The 20773-nt window shown below is 49.0% G+C and overlaps 1 protein-coding gene across 1 annotated transcript in view; it reads right to left on the minus strand.

Moving 5' to 3' along the window:
- Positions 1–843: 843 nt before the first annotated feature.
- Positions 844–20773, minus strand: part of LOC142249128 (uncharacterized) — a 35129-nt gene continuing 15199 nt past the window's right edge. Inside the window, exons 3-5 of the mRNA XM_075320725.1 lie at positions 14696–14856; positions 6151–6283; positions 844–3355 (exon numbers count right to left, since the gene is read on the minus strand). Of these exons, the coding sequence (XP_075176840.1) occupies positions 3173–3355; positions 6151–6283; positions 14696–14856 (477 nt within the window). The 3' untranslated portion in view covers positions 844–3172. The remainder of the gene's footprint in view (positions 3356–6150; positions 6284–14695; positions 14857–20773) is intronic.

The raw sequence follows: 20773 nt of genomic DNA on the forward strand, positions 1-20773 counted from the left end.
CCAGTTTTATCCACCAATCGTGAAGACCCCAATGGTCTGAATGGAGAGCTCAGGGGTATAAGAAGGAGGACTGTCCATTGCCCAGGGAGATTCTTGCTACATGATACTAGTCTAGGATCTGCGGATCCGATTGGCAAGCCATATCTGAACCTGGATTATAACACTACATGGACTTCAGCACCGAATGCAAGGATTCGGCTAAGATATCAAGGACTACCTAAGGAAGGAATCCAGCTTGGAACAAGCCAGTCACCTGACTAAAGGCTTTGCGGACCTCAGCCAGCTTCCTAAACCTGGCGTTATACCATTCTCGGTGGGTGCCCGCCGAAAGCGGGGTGCTGCTGGATTGGAGTAAGTAGCCCTGGAAGCTCTGAGGCACGAACATTCTAATCCCTGGTGAGCCAGCGGAAGGGGGAGAAACTGTGGCCGGTTACATTCTGTGGTTTTGCTGGTTATGTGTTATGTGCCGTTAATTGTTTGGGGATCCAATAAAGTCTTAATATTGTGATTCCCTCACCCCGTGTTGTCTGAGTAGTGTTCCGCCAACGTTTAAGGAGGTCGGTGTTCAGTAGGGATGAGCCCTGAGCCACGCTGTCTTTCTAAAGGCGGCCGGGCCAACGGACGAGAGCACCCACCGACCCCCGGGTCTCCACAGGAGAGCCCCCACCGACCCCCGGGTCTCCACAGGAGAGCACCCACCGACCCCCGGGTCTCCACAGGAGAGCACCCACCGACCCCCGGGTCTCCACAGGAGAGCACCCACCGACCCCCGGGTCTCCACAGGAGAGCCCCCACCGACCCCCGGGTCTCCACAGGAGAGCACCCACCGACCCCCGGGTCTCCACAGGAGAGCACCCACCGACCCCCGGGTCTCCACAGGAGAGCACCAACCGACCCCAGTGATTCCCTCACCCCGTGTTGTCTGAGTAGTGTTCCGCCAACGTTTAAGGAGGTCGGTGTTCAGTAGGGATGAGCCCTGAGCCACGCTGTCTTTCTAAAGGCGGCCGGGCCAACGGACGAAAGCACCCACCGACCAGAGCACCCACCGACCCCCGGGTCTCCACAGGAGAGCACCCACCGACCCCCGGGTCTCCACAGGAGAGCACCCACCGACCCCAGTGTCTCCACAGGAGAGCACCCACTGACCCCCGGGTCTCCACAATAGAGACTCCAGAGCCCTTTGGTACTGCTCAGTGATTTCTTGGATCTCTGCTCACAGTCTCATTATACTATGGAGTGTGATAAGCAGCTGCCATATAGCTCTGGTACCACTTATCTCAGAGTAACAGTGGAGTGGACGGGTAACGGGGGTATGTCCAGTGCAATGGGGGAAGATGAATAAAATAGGTGCACCCCATAGTCGTGCACAGCATGCTCTATTCATCGTTAGACCCTACAGACATTAGTGCAGGACCCCTTTAACCAGGATGGGAGTTTTATGGACACCAATTATTTTCTCTAATTAATGCAACAGTCACATCACGCATGGACGTTCACATTGTCACACTGATGTGGAGCCGTTTTGCACCCGCTTCACTTTAATTATGTACTTGGCTTGTGTCATTTTCTGAAATCTTTTTCCCCAGGATATGGACAATTCATCGCCCCCACCCAGACCCCACACTTCATCCGATTTCTTACCTATATGACTGTCATGGGCGCCCCCACAATATACCAATCCATTGCCCCTAAAAATACCCGTGATCAGGTGGGTGGTTGTCCGGCTATAAACAGTTGATGGAGCACAGCTCCATCCCGTGTGTAGAGGATCCTATTCAGAACAGGAGCTGATCTGCAGTACCGGAGATCGGCCACTAAACGGCGCTGTGTTCTTCCGCTCCATGCACCGTTTACTTGCGGCTGGAGGGAATATGAGCCGATCAATGGGGCTGCCGGGTGTCAGGTCACCTCTCATCTGTGCTAAGGATAGGACATTAGTATCATATTAGTGGACAACCAATTTTATTTGTGACAAGCTAAATCTATATTGCAGTCCTTCCTTTTAGGCCGCTTTCACACGTCAGTGAAAATCACGCATGTTTTTCATGGATGTGTCAAAGGTGCGTTTTGCCCTCCGTAAGACGTTTTTATGGCACACGTGTGTTCTCCGTGTGAACTTTCTGCTCACCTGTCCGTGGCGTCGCTGTCCGTGGTGCTGATTTCGGTCTCCGGTCCTGCCGACTCCCCACTGCTGCTGCTTCCGGCCGCAGTGAAGTGAATATGCAATGAGCATAATGAGCGGCGGTCGGAAGCAAGTGACAGCAACGGCAGAGGCAGCAGGGCTGGAGAAGGGGAGTAAAGTTTTTTGTTTTTTTTTCAAACACGTGTGTTTTCTCCGATTTGTGTCACACGTATCACCTCCGTGTGGAACGTGTATGCGGGCCGTGTGACTCCCGTGATGCCGGAGAAAAACGGACATGTCTGCGTGTGGAGCACACGTATGCTCCACACGTACACACAATCCATGGCAGAACACGCACGTGAGCGCAGACCCATTGATTTTAATGGGTCTACGTGTGCCCGTGTCTCCGATACGTGAGGAAACGGACCAAACACGTACCGGAGACACAGACGTGTAAAAGAGGCCTTAAAAAGCATTCCAATTAAAATGGAAATGTGTATGTTAAAGCATCGCTCTATTCATTCCCTATGGGAAATGTGCTACAGTCCTCTAGGGAGAGAGTGAACAGAACCGTGGTCAGGCATGCACCTTCAAATGAGGTCTTGGTGTTTGGGGAGGGTCTCAGAAGTCAGATCCCCACCGATCCAGACGTTATCACCTATCCTGTGGATAAATCATAACTTTTTCCAACCAGAACACCCCTTTAATATGGATAAGACCACATGGTCAAAGAAGCAGGAGAGACCCCTTTAAGCATGACCCATAAAACCCCCTCAAAATACTAATAAATGTCAGCAACAGGCCTAGATGTGAGCTGCGTGGACTTTAAAGGGGCCGCCATGTGCAATGAGCTGGAGCGACGAATGCTCTTGATATCCTTCATCTATACAGTGAACACACTTGCACTTACTAACTGAGGCCCAGATGGCGGCATGTGAGCTCCGGATACACGTGCACTCCCGCCGGGGGGATTATTTAGTGAGTGCAACTGAGACTAGCAGCCAGACTGGTCCCGGGGCGTCGGACTGATCTCTGCAGCTAATCTTCACTCTATTCCACCTGAAAGCTCCGGAGATATCGCTCGTAATTCTCCTCGCAGACGCCGATGCAGTCCAGAAAATAATCCTTCTGAGCGATGGCGCGGAGGAGATCCGTCTGCACCAAGCAAATGTCGTACAGCTCCGAGGTCAGCGCCTTCCGGGACTCCTTCCCCTTCTCCTTATCCAAAAGCACCTGGTGTAGAGAAAAAGAAAGTACTCCCATCTCAGTATGGAAGAAGAAGCCACTAAATATCAATCCTCAGCCCCCCCCCACCCCCGACAATCAATATTTGGACCAAAGCTTAACACCTTCCCACCACCAACAATCTCTATCTTTTCCTCGCCTTCATCCAGCGTCAATGGCTGCCACACACTACCCCAGGTTCCCAGTTGTCAGTCACCACTCACGTCCCTCCTCCCGACGCGTTTCATTGAATTATGACTCATCATGTGGACATGGTCTCATACTCGCTGTGCTTCTGACCTCTGGATCCCCTGAGGAGTCATATTTTGGCGAAACGCGTCGGGAACGAGGGAGGTGAGTGGTGACTGACAATCTGGGGTAGTGTGTGGCAGCCGTTGCCTGCCCTAATTTCAAATGCGGAAACACTAAATATGCTTTATTTCATGTAATATATTTTTGGATGGGGAAAAGTAAGGTGATTGGAAGTTTTTCAGAAGCAACAAGATGGCAGCAAGAAGGGCCTTCAGGTACCTTTACAAACCATTGGGACCATGTAATCGGTCATCCTGGGGCAATGTGCATCTAGATGGTCGTCCCACCAGGAGGGCATCCCTTACTGTATGTGCCGCTTGTTGGAGACTGGCACTAGCTCTGACTGCTGTTGTTAGAGGTTGGAGCTGGCAGTATAACACAGCTGGCACACACGCCTTGAAAAATGGCTCCTGAGCCAAATTCATAACCCTGCCATAGGGTAATCGTGCTTCATCGAGTTGGAAGGGGTTAAAGAAGTGGTCTACACTCTACGAGGTTGTGTGGATATCAGTGAGAGGATCCACGGCTGGGGCAGACCTTGCTCATTTATCATCCATCATCGTTTTAACTGGCTACAATGCAATGCTACATTTAAAGGGAATCTGTCACCAGATTTGGGGCCTATAAGCTGCGGCCACCACCAGTGGGCTCTTATATACAGCATGTTAGAATGCAGTATATAAGAGCCCACGCCGCTGTGTACAACATAAAAATCACTTTATAATACTCACCTAAACAGTCGATACGGTGCAGATGGGTTGGATGGGTGCTTGTTCTCCGGTACCGGCGCCTCCTCTTTCGGCCATCTTTGTCCTTCTTCTGAAGCCGGGGTGCATGACGCGCCCTACATCATGCACACATTCCAACATTGAGGTCCTGCGCAGGCGCAATTTGATCTACCCTGAGCAGGGCAGATCAAAGTATTGTAGTGCACCTGTGCAGGACCTCAATGCCGGCGTGTGTGCATGACGTAGGGCGCGTCATGCACCCCGGCTTCAGAAGAAGGAGAATAAAGATGACCGAAAAAGGAGGCGCTGGACCCGGAGAAGGAGACACCCATCTGACCAGTCTGCACCGCACCGCCCCTTAGGTGAGTATTATAAAGTGATTTTTACATTGTACACAGCGGCCTTGGCTCTTATATACAGCATGTTAGAATGCTGTATATAAGAGCCCACTGGTGGTGGCCGCAGCCTATAGTCACCAAATCTGGTGACAGGTTCCCTTTAAGGTCTATTCATAAACAGCAGATTTACTGCAAAAGTCTTATCTAAAAGGGGCTTGCAAAAATCCATGCACTCACAGAAACATCCCCAATGCAAAATGTGTGAAAACACCTTTACCCTTCTGTTATGCATCAATATGAACTCCGCTGTGCTGTGCAATCAGTGTCAGACATCAATGGCATATCCTAGAAATATGCTACTAATATCTGTCATGAGGCAACCTCCTTCCCAGGGATATCCTGTAACACCGCAGAGGATTACCTTTCCAAATACCCTAAGTGAGCGTGAGCATGAAATGCGTCAAGAAAGCAGAACGTCCTACTAAAGTCCCATATAGCGGATTAATGATATGTATTGAGACTTCCAGGATTCTGCTACTAATTTGAACAGGGAAACTTTAGCTTTCGATTTCCATGATATCAGCAAGGAAGGCTAGGTTCACACTTCCGTTGTTTTGCATCAGTCACAATCCGTCACCTTGAGGAATTACGGTATTCTGCAAAATATTTTGCAGGAATCCAGTTTTTCCCCATAGACTTCTATTAGTGACGGATTGCGACTGATGATGCTGCGTTGCATCCGCTGCGTCGCGGTCAGTCGTTTTTTAACTGACCGCCGGGCGGGAGCAACGCAGCCTGTAATTTTTTTGAGCAGCGTGATCCGTAGGATTTTGCTGCGCATGCTCTCTCTGGCTCCCTGCACCCGTAACCAGGATACACATCGGGTAACCAAGCAATGCGCTTTGGTTAGTTACCCGATATTTACACTGGTTATGGGTGCAGGGAGCCCGCGCTAAGCGGTGTACGCTGGTATCCAAGATAAATATCAGGTAACCAAGCAAAAAGTGCTTTGCTTTTAGTTACCCGATATTTACCCTGGATACAGTGTGCAAGGAGGCCGACACTTCCCCACTCGGCTCCGCCCCCTCCCACACTCCGCATGTGTACACACACACACGCTCACAGACACTCTCACTCACTCACACACTCACAGACACTCTCACACACTCACACACTCACACGTCCACAGCCCTGCAGTCCCCGCGGCACTGACATCTCACTTGTCCACAGCCCTGCAGTCCCCGCGGCACTGACGTCCTCAGCGCCACGGCCCCGCTCCCCGCACACAACGGAGTCCAACAATGATTTCTGTTCTTTGTCATCCGTTGTACAACGCATCAGTCACATGCGTCAAGCAACGCATGTGACTGACGCAAAACAATGGAAATGTGGACCTAGCCTAAATGCGATCCGTCTGCAGACATACCCGACTGCTAACGATGGCGTCGTGCTCGCTGAGCCGGATGTTGTCATCGATGATGATGTGCTGGGTGTTGCAGTCAGACGGGTCGATCCAGAACGGCTTTCCTCCAGAGGCTGTGAAACTATTTCTTGCCCACCTGGAGAAAAAAGACATAATGATATTGGGAGTTTTACTAACTGAAGTCATGGCTGTAATAACAACGCATTAGATCATTATATGGACCGCTCATATAATCTCATATGACTTTATGACCGCGTGGTCCGATTGGAGCGATATTAGGAATAAAGTGGCTGCGGTGCTGATTTATGACTGTGGCTGCTTTATAGTTGCACACTGTACAGCAACTGCAGCTCTGACAACTCAGACGACCGGGAGATCCGCTGTGCAGAAACGAACGATTAAAGGGAACCTGTCAGGTGCAATATGCACTCAGAACCACGAGCAGTTCTGGGTATATATTGCTAATCCCTGCCTAACCGTCCCTGTATACACTAGCATAGATAAAGAGATCTTTAGAAAAAGTATTTCTAAAGATCCTTTATGATATGCTAATGAGGCCAGGGACTAGTCACAAGGGCGTTATATTCCCCGACTAATCCGCCCTATTAGCATGTTAGCACATGTTAACATGCTATTCAATGCCCATTGCCCAGCGTCATCAGCAGTGACGCGTGTACCTGTGTCTGTTGTCAACGCCTCAGACTCCGGGTTTAGGGTCAGTGCGCATGATCAGAAGTCCCAGCACCATGAAGCCGGGTGTACGTGTCCCGGTTTCAGAGAGGTCTAGTGTGCATGATCATAGGCACTGAGCCTAAACCCAGAGTTCTGAAGTGATGACAACGGACAAATGTACATGCGTCACCGCTGATGACGCTGAGCATTGAATAGCAAGTCAGCACCCCCCTGAGGGAGTGCTACCATGCTAAGAGGGCGGACTAGTCAAGGGATATAATGCCCAGGGGACTAGTCCCTGCGCTCATTAGCATATCATAAAGGATCTTTAGAAATACTTTTTCTAAAGATATCTTCATCTGTGCTACTAGATACAGGGACGGTTAGGCAGGGATTAGCAATATACATCCAGAACTGCTCGTGGTTCTGGGTGCACATTGGACCTGACAGGTTCTCTTTAAGTGGTTCAGTTCTTTCATTCCCAGAGATCGGACCACCATCGACCATAAAGCAGTGACGTATTGTGCTACTGATACCTGTCCTGAGGTGCAGTAAACTCCTTGCAGGAGTTGATTGGATCTATGAGCTCTACCATATAATGGCCAATGCCAATTCCTGACAGAGTAAGGGCGGTTTCACACATCCGGCATTTCGCCGGATTCGGCACACTCCAGTACAGTGCAATACAGTACAATGGCATCGCGGCAATGTGACTGGCGCATGTGAGCGGAGCTTGTCACGCTGCCATTGTACTGTAATGGAGTGTGCCGAATCCGGCGAAATGCCGGATGTGTGAAAGCACCCTAATGCGGGGGGCCACACGTGTAGAGCAACAATTCTCAGCAAAAACATTTGAGCATCTTGCTGCAATGCAACTATTTTAGAGCTGCTTGCTTTAAAAAAAAAATAAATAAATAAATAAAATAAGTAAATTGCATTTAAATATCTACAACATATTAGGAAACATTTGCTGCTTTGTTTTACAGCTGCTGTAAGTTGCAGGTTGCAAGGTGAGACCATAGGAAATCATGCAATGTAAAGTCATAACACAACTCTACACTGTGCAGAATTATTAGGCACATGAGTATTTTGATCCCATGATACTTGTTATACATGTCGTCCTACCCCAAGCTGTATAGGCTGAGAGTCAACTACCAATTCAGTAAATCAGGTGATGTGCCTCTCTGTAATGAGGAGGGGTGCGGTGTAATGACATCAACACCCTATATAAGGGGTGCTTAATTATTAAGCAACTTCCTTTCCTTTGGCAAAATGGGTCAGAAGAGAAATTTCACGGGCTCTGAAAAGTCCATATTGTGAGATGTCTTGCAGAGGGATGCAGCAGTCTTGAAATTGACAAACTTTTGAAGCGTTATCACCGAACAATCAAGCGTTTCATGGCAAATAGCCAACAGGGTCGCAAGAAGCGTGTTGGGCAAAAAAGGCGCAAAATAACTGCCCGTGAATTGAGGAAAATCAAGCGTGAAGCTGCCAAGATGCCATTTGCCACCAGTTTGGGCATATTTCAGAGCTGCAACGTTACTGGAGTATCACAGCACAAGGTGTGCCATACTCAGGGACATGGCCAAGGTAAGGAAGGCTGAAACACCATCACCTCTGACCAAGACACATAAGATAAAACCTCAAGACTGGGCCAAGAAATATCTTAAGACTGATTTTTCAAAGGTTTTATGGACTGATGAAATGAGAGTGACTCTTGATGGGCAGATGGATGGGCCAGAGGCTGGATCAGTAAAGGGCAGAGAGCTCCACTCCGACTCAGACGCCCACAAGGTGGAGGTGGGCACTGGTATGGGCTGGTATCATCAAAGATGAACTTGTGGGACCTTTTCTGGTTGAGGATGGAGTGAAGCTCAACTCCCAGACCTACTGCCAGTTTCTGGAAGACAACTTCTTCAAGCAGTGGTACAGGAAGAAGTCAGTATCGTTCAAGAAAGAAGGGAATTTTGTTTACTTACCGTAAATTCCTTTTCTTCTAGCTCCAATTGGGAGACCCAGACAGTGACAGTGGGTGTATAGCTACTGCCTCTGGAGGCCGCACAAAGAACTACACTTAAAAGTGTAAGGCCCCTCCCCTTCTGGCTATACACCCTCCCGTAGGAGTACGGATTCCTCAGTTTTAGTACCAAAGCAAGAAGGAGGAAAGCCAATAACAGTTTCAAAAACAAATTCAATCCGATAACAAGATCGGAGAACTTAAGAAACAACATGAACAACATGTGCACCCGAAAAAACGAAACCCTAAGAACAAAGGGCGGGTGCTGGGTCTCCCAATTGGAGCTAGAAGAAAAGGAATTTACGGTAAGTAAACAAAATTCCCTTCTTTTTCGCTCCTAATTGGGAGACCCAGACAGTGGGACGTCCAAAAGCAGTCCCTGGGTGGGTAAAAAGATACCACATGAACGGGCTGTGAGACAGCCCTTTCCTACAGGTGGGCCACCGCCGCCTGAAGGACCTGTCTACCTAGGCTGGCATCTGCCGAAGCGTAGGTATGCACTTGATAGTGTTTGGTAAACGTGTGCAGACTCGACCAGGTAGCCGCCTGGCACACTTGCTGAGCCGTAGCCTGATGCCGCAATGCCCAGGATGCACCCACGGCTCTGGTAGAATGGGCCTTCAGTCCAGATGGAATCGGAAGCCCAGCAGAACGGTATGTGTGAAGAATTGGTTCCTTGATCCACCGCGCCAGGGTGGATTTGGAAGCTTGCGATCCCTTATGCTGACCAGCGACTAGGACAAAGAGCGCATCAGAACGGCGTAGAGACGCCGTGCGAGAAATGTAAATCCTGAGTGCTCTCACCAGGTCCAACAGATGTAAACCCTTTTCAAATTGGTGAACTGGATGCGGACACAAAGATGGCAAAGTGATATCCTGATTAAGATGAAAGGAAGAAACCACCTTGGGAGAAAACTCTGGAATTGGACGCAGTACTACCTTGTCTTGGTGAAACACCAGGAAGGGAGATTTGCAAGATAACGCCGCTAGCTCGGACACTCTTCGAAGAGACGTGACCGCCACAAGAAAAACTACTTTTTGTGAAAGCCGAGAAAGGGAAACCTCTTTCAAAGGCTCGAAAGGCGGCTTCTGGAGAGCAATGAGAACCTTGTTCAGATCCCAGGGTTCCAATGGCCGTCTGTAAGGAGGAACGATATGAGAAACTCCTTGGAGAAACGTGCGTACTTTAGAAAGCCGTGCCAAGCGCTTCTGAAAGAATACGGATAGCGCGGAGACTTGACCCTTAAGAGAGCTAAGCGACAAACCTTTTTCCAACCCGGACTGCAGGAAGGAAAGAAAAATTGGCAATGCAAATGGCCAGGGAGAAAACCCTTGAGCCAAGCACCAAGCTAAGAATATCTTCCACGTCCTGTGATAGATCTTAGCTGAGGATGGTTTTCTAGCCTGTCTCATTGTGGCAACAACTTCATGAGATAAACCTGAGGCCGCTAGGATCCAGGACTCAATTAGGAAATGCATGAGGCGCCTCAGTGAGTGCGACTGGCTCTGAAGGAGAGATTGCACTCCAGTCCGTAGCGAACACTGCTTGTCCAGTGGAAGCTTCACTATCGCTGAGAGAGTATGAAACTCCATGCCAAGATAAGTCAGAGATTGGGTCGGGGTTAGATGAGACTTTGGAAAGTTGATAATCCACCCGAAACTCTGGAGAGTGTCTAGTGCCACCTTCAGACTGTGCTGGCATGCCTCTTGAGAGGGTGCCTTTATAAGCAGGTCGTCTAGATACGGGATGACCGAGTGACCCTGCGAGTGCAGAACAGCTACTACTGCTGCCATGACTTTGGTGAAGACCCGGGGGGCTGTTGCCAGACCGAAAGGTAACGCTACGAACTGCAGGTGTTCGTCGTGTATGACGAAGCGTAGGAAACGCTGATGCTCTGGTGCAATCGGCACGTGGAGATACGCATCTTTGATATCTATTGATGCTAGAAAATCTCCTTGAGACATTGAGGCTATGACGGAGCGAAGGGATTCCATCCGGAACCTCCTGACTTTTACGTGTCTGTTGAGCAACTTTAGATCCAGGACGGGTCGATACGATCCGTCCTTTTTTGGGACCACAAACAGATTGGAGTAAAAACCGTGACCTTGTTCCTGAAGAGGGACGGAGGTCACCACTCCTTCCGCCTTTAGAGCGGCCACCGCCTGCAACAGAGCATCGGCTCGGTCTGGTGGTGGAGAAGTTCTGAAGAAACGAGTTGGCGGACGAGAACTGAACTCTATCCTGTACCCGTGAGACAGAATATCCCTCACCCAACGGTCTTTGACGCGTGACAGCCAAATGTCGGCAAAGTGGGAAAGCCTCCCACCGACCGCGGGTGTGGGAATTGGAGACTGCAAGTCAGGAGGACGCCGTCTTGGCAACGGTTCCTCCGGCTGTCCCTTTTGGGCGTGACTGAGACCTCCAAGAATCTGAGCGTCTCTGGTCTTTTTGAGTCTTTTTTGACGAGGCGAATTGGGACCTGCCCGGTCCTCGAAAGGACCGATAACCAGACTGACCCCTTCTCTGTTGGGGTTTGTTTTGTCTGTGTTGCGGTAAGGATGAGTCCTTACCCTTGGAGTGTTTGATGATTTCATCCAAACGCTCTCCAAACAATCGGTCACGAGAAAAAGGCAAATTGGTTAAGCACTTCTTGGAATGAGAATCTGCTTTCCAATGTCTCAACCACAGGGCCCTCCGCAAAACAACGGAGTTGGCTGACGCCACTGCCGTGCGGCTTGTAGCGTCAAGAACAGCATTAATCGCGTACGACGCGAATGCCGCCATTTGCGAGGTCAATGGTGCTACCTGCGGGGCAAATGCACGTGTGACTGAGTCGACTTGCGCAAGCCCGGCTGATATAGCTTGGAGTGCCCATACGGCCGCAAAAGATGGCGCTAACGACGCTCCAATCGCTTCATAGATGGATTTCAGCCAGAGCTCCATCTGCCTGTCAGTGGCATCTTTAAGTGCCGCTCCATCTTCAACTGCAACCAAGGATCTAGCTGCAAGCCTGGAAATTGGAGGATCCACTTTTGGACACTGGGTCCAACCCTTGACCACCTCAGGGGGAAAAGGATAGCGTGTATCTTTAAGCCGTTTAGAAAAACGCCTTTCCGGATAAGCGTGGGGTTTCTGGATTGCGTCTCTAAAGTCAGCGTGGTCCAGAAAAGTGCTTAATGTACGCTTAGGGTATCTGAAATGGATTCTCTCGTGCTGCGAAGCTGACTCCTCTACAGGAGGAGCTGGTGGGGAAATATTTAACATCTTATTGATGTTAAATATAAGATCATTAACTATGGCGTCACCATCTGGTGTATCTAGATTGAGAGCGGTCCCAGGATCAGAATCCTGATCAGTTACGTCCGCCTCATCACCCACAGATTCATCTCGCTGGGATCCTGACCATTGAGATGAATGTGAAGGCCCGTCATAGCGAGCCCGCTTAGGCTGCCCGGGGCCATCGTCCGAGTCAGAGTCTTCACCCTGAGGTGTATGTGCCCGTCCCGGAGCTTGGAGGTAATTCAGCTGAGGGGGACCTGGGGGCAATGATTGCACAGTGTCCGTGGCCTGAAGTACAGGCCTGGCTCGCAATGTGTCAAGAATTTGTGACATAGTGAGAGACATTCTGTCAGCAAAAGCTGCAAACTCAGTTCCTGTCACCTAGACAGCATTCACAGGTGGTACACCCTGGGTCACGTCCAGCAGAGGTCCCGACTGTGCAAGCGCCGCAGGGGCCGAGCACTGCACACAATGGGGGTCCGTGGAGCCTGCCGGTAGAAAAGTCCCACATGCGGTGCAGGAAGCATATAATGTCTGTGCCTTGGCACCCTTGCGTTTTACGGACGACATGCTGCTGGCTCTCTGCAATGTGAGAGAGTCTATAGCCAAAGGGCGACCAGCGCTATGCAATACAAAGTATTTGTAGAAACAAAATACTAAGAATACTACTGGCACAAGAGGGGGTGAGCCCTGAGGGCTGCTTACCGCCCGCTGAATAGCGGGTAAGAGGCGCAGAATTCCTTGTCTGGGTCTCCCCGGCTCCCCTCTGCAGCTCAGCGTGTCAGCAGGAATGGCTGCCGGCGTCTGTGGAGAGGGGCGGTCCGTGGGAGTTCCCAAACAAAAGTGCGGGAAACAGTGTCCCCTCTGTGCGTATTGTGAGGGCTGGAGTATGTAAAAACGACTCCAGCCCTCGGCGCTGATGCACTGACCAGCGTCCCGCCCCTCTCCTGACTGGCAGGTCTGGGGGCGGGAACGAACGGAAGCAGGCCGCAAAAGCCGGGGACTCGAGTTATCAGCGCGGCCGCCGTAAAAGCGCGGCCCGCGCTGAAGTCCCCGGCGCACTATAAGTGCCAGCCGCGCCGCAGTCCCAGCGGCCGGCGCGACCGATTCCCAAAAGTGTGCCTGCTTCAGCGAAGCTGAATGAGGCCATGGCACAAGCGCCGCAGCGCTGATGTCCCCGGCGCACTACAACACCCAGCATGCTGCGGTGTGAGCGCCAAATGCACGGGGACACAGAGTACCTTGAGGAAGCAGGGCCATGTCCCTGATGTACTCCGCTCCATCCAGCATCTTCTCCAGGGGCTGTAGATGGAGCACGGTCTCAGTGCCTGGAGACCAGTAAATCCCACTTCACCCAGAGCCCTGTAAAAAGGGATGGGGAAGGAATCAGCATGTGGGCTCCTGCCGCCGTACCCGCAATGGGTACCTCAACCTTACAAACACCTCCGACATACAGTGGGGTGAGAAGGGAGCATGCTGGGAGCCCTGTATGGGCCCTCTTTTCTTCCATCCGACATAGTCAGCAGCTGCTGCTGACTAAAAACAATGGAGCTATGCGTGCGTGTGTGACCTCCTTCGCACAAAGCTAAAACTGAGGAATCCGTACTCCTACGGGAGGGTGTATAGCCAGAAGGGGAGGGGCCTTACACTTTTAAGTGTAGTTCTTTGTGCGGCCTCCAGAGGCAGTAGCTATACACCCACTGTCACTGTCTGGGTCTCCCAATTAGGAGCGAAAAAGAAAAAGTCGGTATCGTTCAAGAAAAACATGATTTTCATGCAGAACAATGCTCCATCACATGCATCCAACTACTCCACAGCGTGGCTGGCCAGTAAAGGTCTAAAAGATGAAAAAATGACGACATGGCCCCCTTGTTCACCTGATCTGAACCCCATAGAGAACCTGTGGTCCCTCATAAAATGTGAGATCTACAGGGAGGGAAAACGGTACACCTCTGCGAGCAGTGTCTGGAGGCTGTGGTGGCTGCTGCACGCAATGTGGATCGTAAACAGATCAAGCAATGACAGAATCTATGGATGGTCGGCTGCTGAGTGTCATCATAAAGAAAGGGGGCTATATTGGGCACTCATTTTTTGGGGTTTTGTTTTATTTCTAAATGTTGTGCAGTTATATTGGTTTACCTGGTGATAATAAATAAATGACATGGGAATATATTTGGTTTTTATTAAGTTGCCTAATAATTCTGCACAGTAATAGTTACCTGCACAAACAGATATCCTCCTAAGATAGCCTAATCTAAAAAAAAAAAAAAAAAACAAAAAAAAAAACCCTCCAACTTCCAAAAATATTAAGCTTTGATGTTTATGAGTCTTTTGGGTTGATTGAGAACATAGTTGTTGATCAATAATAAAAAAAAAATCTGCTAAAATACAACTTGCCTAATAATTCTGCACACAGTGTATTATCTCGGTGAAAGGTGAAATAAAGCCCCGGCCGACCCGAGAACAAGGAGACGAGCAGAGATCATGCCCTCCATATCTCACTGCTGGACGGAGGTTCAAAAAATGTAGCCGCATCCACTTCATACCGTGTCCTTCCCTTCTTACTCGTCACCTCTTACCAATCAAAGTGGTCCTGAAAGCCCCCGATCCCGTCCATGCTGCTGAAATACTGGTAGATATTCCTCTCCTTGGTTCTGGTAGAGATGCGATCGGACCCGCGGGTCAGTACCACGTCCCTCCTGCTGCAGCGGATTCTTCCTGGAGCGAGGTCTATAGTCAGCTGGGAATAGAAGATTATAATATGAGGGATGAAGCGGCTGCAGGTTCAGCGTCCTGATATCTCCATAGATGAAGGAGCAGGAGAGTGACAGCCAATTACCAGCGATGGCCGCACGCCGCAGATCAGCACGGGCACGCTATGGTGGTTTATACCGCTACCAATTAGTTTTATATTAAATCCGTCCTCGATAAGATGCTAAATCCACTCCAGGGATGCTATAAACGTGACTCTAATAAGTATACAGCTGCACTCTGAGACGCTAACGCATGTAGACATTAAATATAGGAATTTGGACATGCATTACTGCTAAGCAAATAAAATGTAAAAATTGAGACACTTAGCGTACAAGAAAAAGGCCAGTTTTATGTGAGCCCAGCAGCCAGTGTCAAGGCGTATCTTTTGCTGGCTCCCTACCTAAATGCCTCTACCCGGGCTGAACAACCTACAATGTTATGAGCGGGCAGGAACCTGCAAATAGGGAATAAAAAATCACCTTAAGCTGGTGGGAATGAGCGCTCAGTTGGAAGACATGACCCTATAATCTAAAATGAGAAAACTGACAGCACTTCCTAACAGACAAATGTGAACAGGTGCAAACTGAACATGAAATATACTCTAACAGATACTGTATTTTTCGGACCATAAGACGCACCCTGGTTTTAGAGGAGGAAAATAGGAAAATAAAATTTTAAGCAAAAAATGTGGTCATGACACACTGTTAAGGGGCGAGGATCTGCTGCTGACACCGTTATGGGGGTAATGTCCCCAAATTCTCTACTAAGGTACCCCAGCCTGGCAATGATCCTCCTGCCTTGTATATGATCCCCATCCCTGTATATATGTACCCCATCCTGGTATATATTCTCATCCTGCTATATACCGCCATCGTGGTATAGCCCCCATCCTGCTAGATAGCGCCATCCTGGTATATGCCCTTATCCTGCTATATACTGCCATCCTGCTATATACCCCCATCCATCCTGCTATATACCCCCATCCATCCTGCTATATACCCCCATTCATCCTGCTATATACCCCCATCCATCCTGCTATATACCCCCATCCATCCTGCTATATACCCCCATCCATCCTGCTATAAACCCCCATCCATCCTGCTATATACCCCCATCCATCCTGCTATATACCCCCATCCATCCTGCTATATACCCCCATCCATCCTGCTATATACCCCCATCCATCCTGCTATATATCCCCATCCATCCTGCTATATATCTCCATCCATCCTGCTATAAACCCCCATCCATCCTGCTATATATCCCCATCCATCCTGCTATATACCCCCATCCATCTTGCTATATACCCCCATCCATCCTGCTATATACCCCCATTCATCCTGCTATATACCCCCATCCATCCTGCTATATATCCCCATCCATCCTGCTATATACCCCCATCCATCCTGCTATAAACCCCCATCCATCCTGCTATATATCCCCATCCATCCTGCTATATACCCCCATCCATCCTGCTATATACCCCCATCCATCCTGCTATATACCCCCATTCATCCTGCTATATACCCCCATCCATCCTGCTATATATCCCCATCCATCCTGCTATATATCCCCATCCATCCTGCTATATATCCCCATCTTGCTATATACCCCCATCCTGCTATATGGCATGTATCCTGTGTCAGACGGAAAAAAAAACAAACGTTTATACTCACCTTTCCTCGCTCCATGCAGTATCGCTCCTCCTCCTGTCTGTGGCGGCAGCAGCGCCGCTGATCTGTGTGGAGCCATCACCTTTGCAGCATCGCTCGTCCTCCTGTCTGCCTGTCAGCTGATCTGTGTGGATACTAGCAGCGCGCACAGCGATGACGTCATCGCTGTGCTCACCTCTCTCCACACAGATCAGCTGGCCGCCACAGACAGGAAGACTAGCGATGCTGCAGACAACGGTGATGGGTGAGCATACTGATTTACTGCACCCCGCGCTGATGATGATGTGGGGGGGGCAGTGAATACAGCCGCACATGATCACTCCAGGCTGTAGTTGCCAGGTGTGAATTAACAGCCAGCCCGCGTGATATGTGCGCACCACCCGCCCATCATCCCGCCCACCTGTCAGCGCCGGCTTCAGAGCTGGGGGATGATGGGCGGGAGGATGGGCGTTCATATGAAATGAGCGGGCCCACGTGGCCACGGCAGCTGCTGCTACAGCCTGCTAATGCCACCGATGACCCGCTCCACCGCAGCATCCCCATTCCCCGCAGCCACATTCAGACTATAAGGCTATGTGCACACTAGAAAGTGCCATTTTCTTAAGAAAAAAAACAGACCCTCTGAAAGAATCCCACACCCGCGGTAAAACCGCACCCGCGTTTTTGCCGCGATTTGCTGCGGTTTCTCCGCAGATTTACCACGGATTTTACGCAAGTTGGTCCCCGCAGATTTTACCATTAAAATGCATTCAATGCAATAAAGCACATTGAGAAAAAAAAAAGTAATTTCCTTCTGAGATAGATAGAGGGATAGATAGATAGAGGGATAGATAGATAGAGGGATAGATAGATAGAGGGATAGATAGATAGAGGGATAGATAGATAGAGGGATAGATAGATAGAGGGATAGATAGATAGAGGGATAGATAGATAGAGGGATAGATAGATAGAGGGATAGATAGATAGAGGGATAGATAGATAGAGGGATAGATAGATAGAGGGATAGATAGATAGAGGGATAGATAGATAGAGGGATAGATAGATAGAGGGATAGATAGATAGAGGGATAGATAGATAGAGGGATAGATAGATAGAGGGATAGATAGAGGGATAGATAGATAGAGGGATAGATAGATAGAGGGATAGATAGATAGAGGGATAGATAGATAGAGGGATAGAGGGATAGATAGATAGAGGGATAGATAGATAGAGGGATAGATAGATAGAGGGATAGATAGATAGAGGGATAGATAGATAGAGGGATAGATAGATAGAGGGATAGATAGATAGAGGGATAGATAGATAGAGGGATAGATAGATAGAGGGATAGATAGATAGAGGGATAGATAGATAGAGGGATAGATAGATAGAGGGATAGATAGATAGAGGGATAGATAGATAGAGGGATAGATAGATAGAGGGATAGATAGATAGAGGGATAGATAGATAGAGGGATAGATAGATAAAGGGATAGATAGATAGAGGGATAGATAGATAGAGGGATAGATAGATAGATAGAGGGATAGATAGATAGAGGGATAGATAGAGGGATAGATAGATATAGATAGATATAGATAGAGGACAGATCACTGCAGTTCTCATGAGCGGTAGTGTGTTCACATTACTGGCGGTGAGAAATGACCTGTAATTACCTCTGCAGTCTCGTTGCGAGGCTGCATTCTGTAGTGTGTCAGACGCGGCTGGATCTGTCTGCAAGCATTGTGGGACCTCCGTGGATTACGCCGGAGCTGTGTGTTTGGGGGGTGTAATAAAGGGGTGAAACGGGCTTTTTTGTGTTTTATTTAAAATAAAGGATTTTTCGGTGTGTGTGTGTTTTTTCACTTTACTTACGGGTTAATCATGAAAGCTGTCTCATAGACGCTGCCATGATTAAGCCGGGACTTAAATGGCAGCGATCCGCTGCCATTTAACTCTTTATTACCTGGATTACCACCACATCACTTACTGAGCTGCTTAGTGTAGTTTTGGTAAAAGCACTGACTAATCAGCAGTAGATTATCCTTACAGGACTACTAGGTGTGCTGCCAGGTAGTCCAGCATATTAACGAGCTCTGTATAACTGCTAGATCTGCAGCAGAGAAAGCATTGATTTTATCAAAATGACTGGAAACAGCTCAGTAAGTGACACATCGCTGGAATCAGGGTCTCTGTATTATGCTGCTCTCAGATGGGGGAGCAAAAACCTGGTTTCAGATTCCCTTTAAAGTACCACTTCAATGTTTTTGGGGGGTTTTTTATTTCACCACTGGTGGGGTGTTTTAAATGTAAGTCCCCTGACCCCTGTCTTAGGCCATCTTCACAAATTCGTATAAAAACATGTACGTATGGCACAATTTTGTCCATCCATGTTTATTTTTAATCACCCGTCCATGTGTACGTTGTTAAAAACGTGAAACATGTCATTGGATGGCCCACGGATGCCATATGTGTGCAGTTTACATAGACTTGTATTGGCCCTGGTCATCCGTGGTGCCAAAAAAAAACAAAAAAAAAAAACAGGCACGTGAGTTGCATAAATTATAATGGGTATGTGTGGTATCTGGGAAAAAAACGGATACCACAAATCCTATAAACACCAATGTGTGAAAGAAGCCTTATACTCACCTGCTGCGGTCTTCTTTTTCCAGTGTTGCTCCAGTCAGTCTCTGGACGTCAGAACTCAATAAAAGTCTATGAGGGCCTCCTTCTGGCTCTCACAGACTTGTGTTGAGAGCTTGTGATGTAACTTCTGACTTCCAGACAGCCAGAAGTCACGGGCACAAGATGGCGCCGCAGGACCGGAGTGATGCCGAAAAAGGATGAAGCCGCCTGAGCATAAGTGTAAGACAATGGACAGCGGATATACAATTAAAGCACCACTCCAGCACTGAAAAAAAAAAGAGCTGGAGTGGTGCTTTAACCCCTTCTCGACCGGCCGATTTTTCGCTTTCCGTTTTGTTTTTTTTTCGCCATTCTTCTTCTGAGAGACGCAACTATTTTATTTTTCAGTCAATATGGTCATGTGAGGGCTCATTTTTTTGCGGAACGAGCTGTACTTTTAAATGAAACCATAAGTTTTACCATATAGCGTACTGGAAAATGGCAAAACAATTTAAAATGCAGAAAAATTGCAAAAGAAGGGAATTTTGTTTACTTACCGTAAATTCCTTTTCTTCTAGCTCCTATTGGGAGACCCAGACAATTGGGTGTATAGCTTCTGCCTCCGGAGGCCACACAAAGTATTACACTTAAAAAGTGTAACCCCTCCCCTCTGCCTATACACCCTCCCGTGCATCACGGGCTCCTCAGTTTTGGTGCAAAAGCAGGAAGGAGAAAACTTATAAATTGGTCTAGGGTAAATTCAATCCGAAGGATGTTCGGAGAACTGAAACCATGAACCAAAAGAACAATTGAACATGAACAACATGTGTACACAAAAGAACAACAGCCCGAAGGGAACAGGGGCGGGTGCTGGGTCTCCCAATAGGAGCTAGAAGAAAAGGAATTTACGGTAAGTAAACAAAATTCCCTTCTTCTTTGTCGCTCCATTGGGAGACCCAGACAATTGGGACGTCCAAAAGCAGTCCCTGGGTGGGTAAAGAATACCCCGGTAATAGAGCCGAAAGACGGCCCCTTCCTACAGGTGGGCAACCGCCGCCTGGAGGACTCGCCTACCTAAGCTGGCATCTGCCGAAGCATAGGTATGCACCTGATAGTGTTTCGTGAAAGTGTGCAGACTAGACCACGTAGCTGCCTGACACACCTGCTGAGCCGTAGCCTGGTGCCGCAATGCCCAGGACGCACCCACGACTCTGGTAGAATGGGCTTTCAGCCCCGAAGGAAGCGGAAGCCCAGAAGAACGGTAGGCTTCAAGAATCGGTTCCTTGATCCACCGAGCCAAGGTTGACTTGGAAGCCTGCGAACCCTTACGCTGGCCAGCGACAAGGACAAAGAGCGCATCTGAACGGCGCAGGGGCGCCGTGCGAGACACGTAGAGCCGGAGTGCTCTCACCAGATCTAATGAGTGCAAATCCTTTTCACATTGGTGAATTGGATTAGGGCAAAATGAAGGTAAGGAGATATCCTGATTGAGATGAAAAGGAGATACCACCTTAGGGAGAAATTCCGGAACAGAACGCAGAACCACCTTATCCTGGTGAAAAACCAGGAAGGGGGCTTTGCATGACAGCGCTTGCCAGCTCAGACACTCTCCGGAGTGATGTAACTGCC

Source organism: Anomaloglossus baeobatrachus, chromosome 8, assembly GCF_048569485.1.
Source record: "Anomaloglossus baeobatrachus isolate aAnoBae1 chromosome 8, aAnoBae1.hap1, whole genome shotgun sequence".
In the NCBI taxonomy this organism is placed as follows: Eukaryota; Metazoa; Chordata; class Amphibia; order Anura; family Aromobatidae; genus Anomaloglossus; species Anomaloglossus baeobatrachus.